An 8,070-nucleotide genomic window follows, 5' to 3' on the forward strand; every position below is an offset into this window, starting at 1 on the left:
GACCATAATTTTCAATTTAAGTGTGATATCGGAACACACACAAACAATTTCCTGAAACCGAATGTTGTATTTTGGGGGCTAGCCAACTGATTAATTTACCTAACTTTGTTTAAAACGATGTACATCAAGCAAAATATTTTTTTTTGTCATTGATCAAAGTTACCCCATGGTTGGGGTTACTTTGACCACTTCCACAAACTTAATGAAAAATACTTACTCGGGCAAAACATCCCCAGCTGGAGTGTAAATTGACCAACTCCATGATATGTAAATGTATATCTATATTTCAAAAAATATTTTAAGTGGCCGTAATGAAGCTGCAGTACATTTATCATCAGTCGTACATCATTTAAGCTAAAAATATTATACAAGTTTATTGAACTACATTTGAATTCAGTGCAATATGAGGAAGCAGTAACCCCCTTAAACCACTCAATTTATAGAAAAGCCTTCAAGTTCTTTTTCTGAGAAACGAACACCATGCCTCAAAATATCTGGTTTACTGAGCACAAAAGCTATTTGCTCAAGTGATATTAACCTTTCGTCCAACACTTCTGGCCACACAATCTTATTGTTCTGTTTCCCTAGAAACCTAACAAGAAGTTCTGAGCCATTTGTCTCTTTGATTTCACTCACAAAGTATTTGTGTTGTCAGCACCGAACAATCACAAAGTCATTAGTTTTTACACTTTGTTGAGTCATCCTTGAATTCCCCAGACCTTCAGCAGTGTCTCCAGCCATTCTGTCTACATTATATTCAGCTGTGAAAAAGAAATAAAATAAAATAACCCAGGTGATTCAAAAGAGCAATAACAAGAACCAAGATAAAGCAGAAATAAGTTAATAAGTGATTACACAGTTATACATGATTTTACCTGTATTTAATAAATGAATATCTGGATCATTGTCCTCACTGGAAGAGGAATCTGGGTCATCTACAAGGTCTTCCGTACACAAACTCTTTCCTGCTACGATATTTAATTTGGAACGTTGTCTGCGAAGTTCGGCATTCTCTCCATGTCTCATCGAATTGAAAAGAATGATCAATGCATTGGACACTGTAGGCATAATTTCATCCAAGTCAGAGTTGTTCTGACCAGGTACATGGCTCAGTATCTGCTCTGGGTTAAAAGGCCAGATACCACATTTTCTGAATCCTGAAATAAGATTCTGACTTACAGCTTCATTTTCAGGTGAACCTTTGATCTTATCATACAGGGTTGATAATATTGCTGGGAAACTATCTTTTGACAAAGTATGTGACCTCTTTCTTGAGCCAATTTTCCAGTTTTCCAAAATCTGTCTTCAATATTTTTTTAAGGGGCCATAAAATGCCAAATCCAGTGGTTGGCACCTGTGTGTGTGGAGTGTTTTGGGATGCACAAAAAGACAATGTTATTGCTTACAGCTGACTGTATGACTTCAGGAGTGAAGTGGGAAGATAAATTGTCTCTAAAAAGACAACTTTGCCCTCAAGCTTTTTGGCAAATGGAAGAAGTAATTTCGTAAACTAGTCAGTAAAAATATTGGCATCAAACCAACCAGAATGACTTCGATTGTATCTGGTTTTGTTGAGACCCGCTTCCATCCAGGTTTGCCACAAATGTTCCGACTTATAAACTACATATGGAGGTAGAACCTCTCCAGCTGCAGAGCCGCAAAACATCAAAGAAATGCTGGTTTTGCTACTGTCCTTCAGCTGTTCTGTGTATTTCAGCCCTCGCTTGAAAATGCACTTCTTCACACCTGGATCATCACATAGGCTAGTTTCATCAAAATAAAAAATTACTGCTAGGGGTACACCAGTAACTTCATTTTCGTCTTGAAGTAACTGTTCCAGATCAATGAAATAGTTCTTTATTACATCTGCTGCAATTCCTGCTTTTTCACTCCTCATGTTCTGACAGTTCCTAAATGTAAGACCATTTTTATGTCTGTTAAGAAATGAACGTACCTAATCAATTCCTGGCAAATTATTCCTGCCAAATAGTTTGACTGGTCTCCCTGCATATCTAAATAAGACTTAGCAAGATGTCGTAAATCAAGGCTGTCAAAACGGAAACCCCATTCACTAACGACAACAGCATTATGCATCAAAGCTATCTCCTCTTCATAAGAAAATACAGTGGGCTTGGTAAGCTTTTTTCATGCCTGTTGTGAAACCTATTACTTAATGTTCTATTTCTTAGCAGCTGCAATGATTGACAATGTAAGTTTTTAACCCCATTTAAAGCTGACTCGATATTTTCTGGAATAGCACTGTTATATCTTCTTGCTGAAGGGAGTCTTTTATGATTTCTTCTCATTTTCTCTTTGTTTAGGCCTACCCTACCTACAACATAAGAGCAAAAAATACTGTAAAACGGAAGAAAAGCCATTAAAATAGCTATTTTTGTGTAGTGAGGATACTTTGACCACTAGTCAAAGTAACTCCACATAACTTAACAAACATGCATTCCTCAACAAAATGGTTATTTTTAAGTTTCATAAGCCAATTCTTGTGCAAGATATTATATAAACATTGTCGATAGATGTGTTAGTACTTACTACAATACACAAAGACTGCAAATCACCACTGCTATTCTTGATATTGGTAAATTTAGACAGAAGAAAAAAAAATTACGAAATGTAACGTTCAATGTCTGCCATTTACGACTGCACACATATGTTCTTTGATGATGGGATTTTTGCTGCCATCTAGCGACGATGTGGAGAACTACAAAGTAAGACCTGCAGTCGAAGTATCCCCACTTGATGGTACAGAGGACGCTGTAATATTTCTGAAAAAATTTACTTCTAAAGAATTAATGAATACATCTTCAAGGATTACTGCTAAGGGGTTCCTGACACTTTCCACATCATTACGAAGTGTCGTATTCATGATCTATGGAACAAGTATTAATCTATCTATCTAGGCCATCTAATTGCTGATATGGTTTTCCATTAAATTCAAAAAACTGTATTTTACTACATACAATACGAAGTAAATTCTTGAAGTCAGTGACTTGTTCATCAGATAAATACTCGGCAGACCCAGACGGTTACCTATCCAATTGCTAGCCAAACCCGACAGCACTAAATGTCGATAATCTGATGAGAACTGGTGTTACCATTGTGGCAAGGTCGTTGGCGAAATTATTGCTTAACAGGTATAAAACAAAGCATATGGCTATAGACAGAAAAATGCTGAATGAAACGCTTTTGACTGTCAAGAGAGCAAATCCTAATGCCTTCAGTGACTAGTGCAGCAGAGACTCTCAAATGACATTACACAAAAGCCAGAGAAATTCTGGTCCTATGTAAAGGCTGTTAGTCAACGAAAGTTAGTGTCCTGCCCCTTGTGAATGAGACAGGAACTGAAATTGAGGGTAGCAAAGCAAAAGCTGAAATGCTTAACTCTATTTTCAAATGTTCCTTTAGAATGGAAAATCCAGAAGAATTACACCAACTTAATCTCCATACCAGTGAAAAAAGATGAATGAAGTAAGTACCAGTCTCAGTTGTGTTGAGAAACAGCTGGAATCGTTAAAATTACACAAAGCGCCAGGGTCTTATGGAATCCCTGTCAGATTCTGTACTGAGTTATTCGCTTTACTAACTATAATCTATCGTACATCCCTTAAATAAAAAAAAAAAAAACATGACTAGTTCTCGGAAAACAGCACAGGTAACACTTATCTATAGGAAGGGTAGTAGAAGTGATCCACAAAATTATCATCGAATAACCTTGACATCGATTTGTTGTAGAATCCTAGAACATATTCTGTGGTCAAACACAGCGACCTTGTCAATGCCAACCAGCGTGGATTCCGAAAACATCGATCTTGGGAAGCTCAGCTCACACTTTTCTCACACGACATACTGAAATGAAATGTCGTGTGGCTAGGGCCTTCCGTCGGGTAGACAGTTCACCTGGTGCAGGTCTTTCGATTTGACGCCACTTCGGCGACCTGCGCGTCGATGGGGATGAAATGATGATGATTAGGACAACACAACACCCAGTCCCTGAGCGGAGAAAAACTCCGACCCAGCCGGGAATCGAACCCGGGCCCTTAGGATTGACAGTCTGTCACGCTGACCACTCAGATACCGGGGGCGGACACGACATACTGAAAGCTTTGGATCAAGCCAAGCAGGTAAATGCAGTATATCTTGATTTCCGAATAGCATTTGACTCAGTGCCACATCTAAGTTTATTGACAGAAGTTCTATCGTATGGAATATAAAATGAAATTTGTGACTGGATTGAGGACTTTTCGGTACCGTCACTTGGGATGATCTGGAACTACTGGGGTGAAATGGAACACGGTATCCATTTCAACAAATCATCTTTGCTGTGGAGTGACACTTTGATATAACTAATGGAAACCGCCCTCTAGATTCACCATAGACATTAGTTGTTCCAGTGATATAAGAATTGTATTTGTCAAAGAGGTCTGTGATTTTTAAAAAAATGATGTATTTAAGTGTAAACTTTACTTTTTTTCTAAAACTCTGGAAACAAACTGTTGCACAGCTACTTTGGAAATAGTAGTACAGTTCTCTGAGATTGGAATGTGGACAACTATCAGTGATGATTTTTGAAAAGTTAGGTTAGGTTTGGTTATGTTATTCATTAGCTGCAGGCATTAAATGTAGAAAATCATATTATTCCACCGGTATACAAAAATAAGATTGGGCCAGCTGGCTATCAAAAATACAGCGAGACAAGCCTGCAGAAAGCTGTCAGTGATGTCAAGGCATGTAAATTATCACTCAGTAATGCACCCAAAAATTGTGGTATAGCACCTAGTAGTACACTTTCAAGGAAATTAAATAACAAAAATCCTTTGAAAATAGGTGGACAAACTGTTTTGAGTTTAGAAGAAGAAAAGACATTAGTCAGTGGATTATTTAAATGTGCAGAATAGGATCAGCCATTAACGACAAGTGAGATGAGGGATATTGTAAAGAGCTGCTTGGACCAGAGGGGAAGAGTGGGAAACAAGTTTGAAGACAATAGGCCTGGATATGAGTGGGTGAAAAATCTGCTTTCATGTCATCACAATCTTCTGTCCGTTTGAGTGAAAATGTAACGTGAGCTAGAGCTCAAGTGAACAGAGTTGTCACAGAAAGCTATTTCGAAAATTTGGAGGAGACTGTGGAGGTGTTCCACCTAGCCATATAGTCAACTATGATGAGAGAAACTTGTCCGATGATCCTGTGCTATAAGAGTGTTGGTCAAGAGGGGATGTAAACATCCTCATAGAATCGTAGACTTATCCAAAACAAGCACATCTTTAAAATTTCAAAATTAAGGTACAATATTTTGATATTAATTTTCAGTAAAAATTTCACTTTCTGTACCAATTCACCCCAAGTTACGGCAGGGAGGGTGCAGAATGTTATCTTGCACGAAGAGTCATCATCAGATGCAGAAGTAACTTCAGATGTGCCTCAGGGAAGCAGGGAGCTGATAACCTCACCATTGAGTGCCCATAACAACACACACCCAGGGAGTTCATGTTGTATATTAATAACCTGGCAGATAATAGTAACCTCATACTTTTTGCAGATGATGCAGTTATCTGTAATGAAGTACTGTCTGAAAGAAGGTCCATAAATATTCAGTCAGATATTGGTATGATTTCAAAATTGTGCAAAGATTGGTAACTTGCTTTAAATATTCATAAATGTAAGATTGTGTACTTCACATTACGGACAAAAGTAGTATTCTATGGGTATAATATCTATGAGTCACTGTTGAAATGGCCAACTCCTACAAATACCTGGATGAAACACTTGGTATATATATATATATATATATATATATATATATATATATATATATATATATATATGATGTAAATAAAATAGAAAGAAGTGCTTGTGTGCTTGTGTCTGTGTATGTGCGGATGGATATGTGTGTGTGTGTGCGGGTGTACACCTGTCCTTTTTTCCCCCTAAGGGAAGTTTTTCCGCTCGTGGGATTGGAATGACTCCTTACCCTCTCCCTTAAAACCCACATCCTTTCGTCTTTCCCTCTCCTTCCCTCTTTCCTGAAGAAGCAACCATCGATTGCGAAAGCTAATAATTCTGTGTGTGTGTGTGTGTGTGTGTGTGTGTGTGTGTGTGTGTGTGTTTTGTTCATTGTGCCTGTCTGCTGGCGCTTTCCCGCTTGGTAAGTCTTGGAATCTTTGTTTTTAATGACTTACCAAGCGGAAAAGTGCTGGTAGATAGGCACAATGAATAAAACACACACACAGAATTTGAGCTTTCACAACTGGCGGCTGATTCGTCAGGAAAGAGGGAAGGAAAAGGAAAGCTTTCAGACAACTCTACATACAAAGTTTTCCAAGTTAATCCCATTCCTGATGTCCAGGGGGAGCTTCAAGGAATCCTCAGAACCTTAGGCCCCCTACAAAACCTTTCACTTGACTCCATCAAACTCCTGACCCCACCGACACCTCGCACTCCTACCTTCTACCTACTTCCTAAAATTCACAAACCCAAACATCCTGGCCGCCCCATTGTAGCTGGTTACCAAGCCCCCACAGAACGTATCTCTGCCTACGTGGATCAGCACCTTCAACCCATTACATGCAATGTCCCATCCTTCATCAAAGACACCAACCAATTTCTGGAATCCATACCCAGTCTGTTACCCCCAGAAACCATCCTTGTAACCATTGATGCCACTTCCCTATACACAAATATCCCGCACGTCCAGGGCCTCGCTGCAATGGAGCACTTCCTTTCACGCCGATCACCTGCCACCCTACCCAAAACCTCTTTCCTCGTCACCTTAGGCAGCTTCATCTTGACCCACAATTTCTTGACTTTTGAAGGCCAGACATACCAACAATTAAAGGGAACAGCCATGGGTACCAGGTTGGCCCCCTTGTATGCCAACCTATTTATGGGTCGCTTAGAGGAAGCCTTCTTGGTTACCCAAGCCTGCCAACCCAAAGTTTGGTACAGATTTATTGATGACATCTTCATGATCTGGACTCACAGTGAAGAACAACTCCAGAATTTCCTCTCCAACCTCAACTCCTTTGGTTCCATCAGATTCACCTGGTCCTACTCCAAATCCCATGCCACTTTCCTTGACGTTGATCTCCATCTGTCCAATGGCCAGCTTCACACATCCGTCCACGCCAAACCCTCCAACAAGCAACAGTACCTCCATTATGACAGCTGCCACCCATTCCATATCAAACGGTCCCTTCCCTACAGCCTAGGCCTTCGTGGCAAACGAATCTGCTCCAGTCCTGAATCCCTGGACCATTACACCAACAACCTGAAAACAGCTTTCGCATCCCCCAACAACCCTCCCGACCTGGTACAGAAGCAGATAACCAGAGCCACTTCCTCATCCCCTCAAACCCAGAATCTCTCACAGAAGTACCCCAAAAGTGCCCCACTTGTGACAGGATATTTCCCGGGACTGGATCAGACTCTGAATGTGGCTCTCCAGCAGGGATATGACTTCCTAAAATTCTGCCCCGAAATGGGATCCATCCTTCATGAAATCCTCCCCACTCCACCAAGAGTGTCTTTCCGCCGTCCACCTAACCTTCATAACCTCTTGGTTCATGCCTATGAAATCCCCAAAGCACCTTCCCTACCCTTGCAACCGCTCCCGGTGTAAAACCTGTCCTATGCATCCTCCCACCACCACCTACTCCAGTCCTGTAACCCGGAAGGTGTACACGGTCAAAGGCAGAGCCATGTGTGAAAGCACCCACATGATTTACCAACTGAACTGCCTACACTGTGACGCATTCTATGTGGGAATGACCAGCAACAAACTGTCCATTCGCATGAATGGACACAGGCAAACAGTGTTTGTTGGTAATGAGGATCACCCTGTGCCTAAACATGCCTTAGTGCACAGCCAGCACATCTTGGCACAGTGTTACACCGTCCGAGTTATCTGGATACTTCCCACCAACACCAACCTATCCGAACTCTGGAGATGGGAACTTGCCCTTCAATATATCCTCTCTTCTCGTTATCCACCAGGCCTCAATCTCCGCTAATTTCAAGTTGCCGCCACTCATAACTCACCTGTCATTCAACATCATC

General features: G+C 40.5%; 1 protein-coding gene across 1 annotated transcript; it reads right to left on the reverse strand.

Moving 5' to 3' along the window:
- Positions 1-261: 261 nt before the first annotated feature.
- On the reverse strand, positions 262-2,652 carry LOC126278406 (uncharacterized). The gene is made up of 3 exons (XM_049978509.1): positions 2,548-2,652; positions 876-2,332; positions 262-761 (listed from the first exon to the last, which is right to left on the reverse strand). Exons 2-3 carry the CDS (start codon positions 1,066-1,068, stop codon positions 652-654), a joined length of 303 nt encoding a protein of 100 aa, XP_049834466.1. The 5' UTR covers positions 1,069-2,332; positions 2,548-2,652; the 3' UTR covers positions 262-651.
- Positions 2,653-8,070: the final 5,418 nt, after the last annotated feature.

This window comes from Schistocerca gregaria, chromosome 6 (genome assembly GCF_023897955.1).
Source record: "Schistocerca gregaria isolate iqSchGreg1 chromosome 6, iqSchGreg1.2, whole genome shotgun sequence".
Lineage (NCBI taxonomy): Eukaryota > Metazoa > Arthropoda > Insecta > Orthoptera > Acrididae > Schistocerca > Schistocerca gregaria.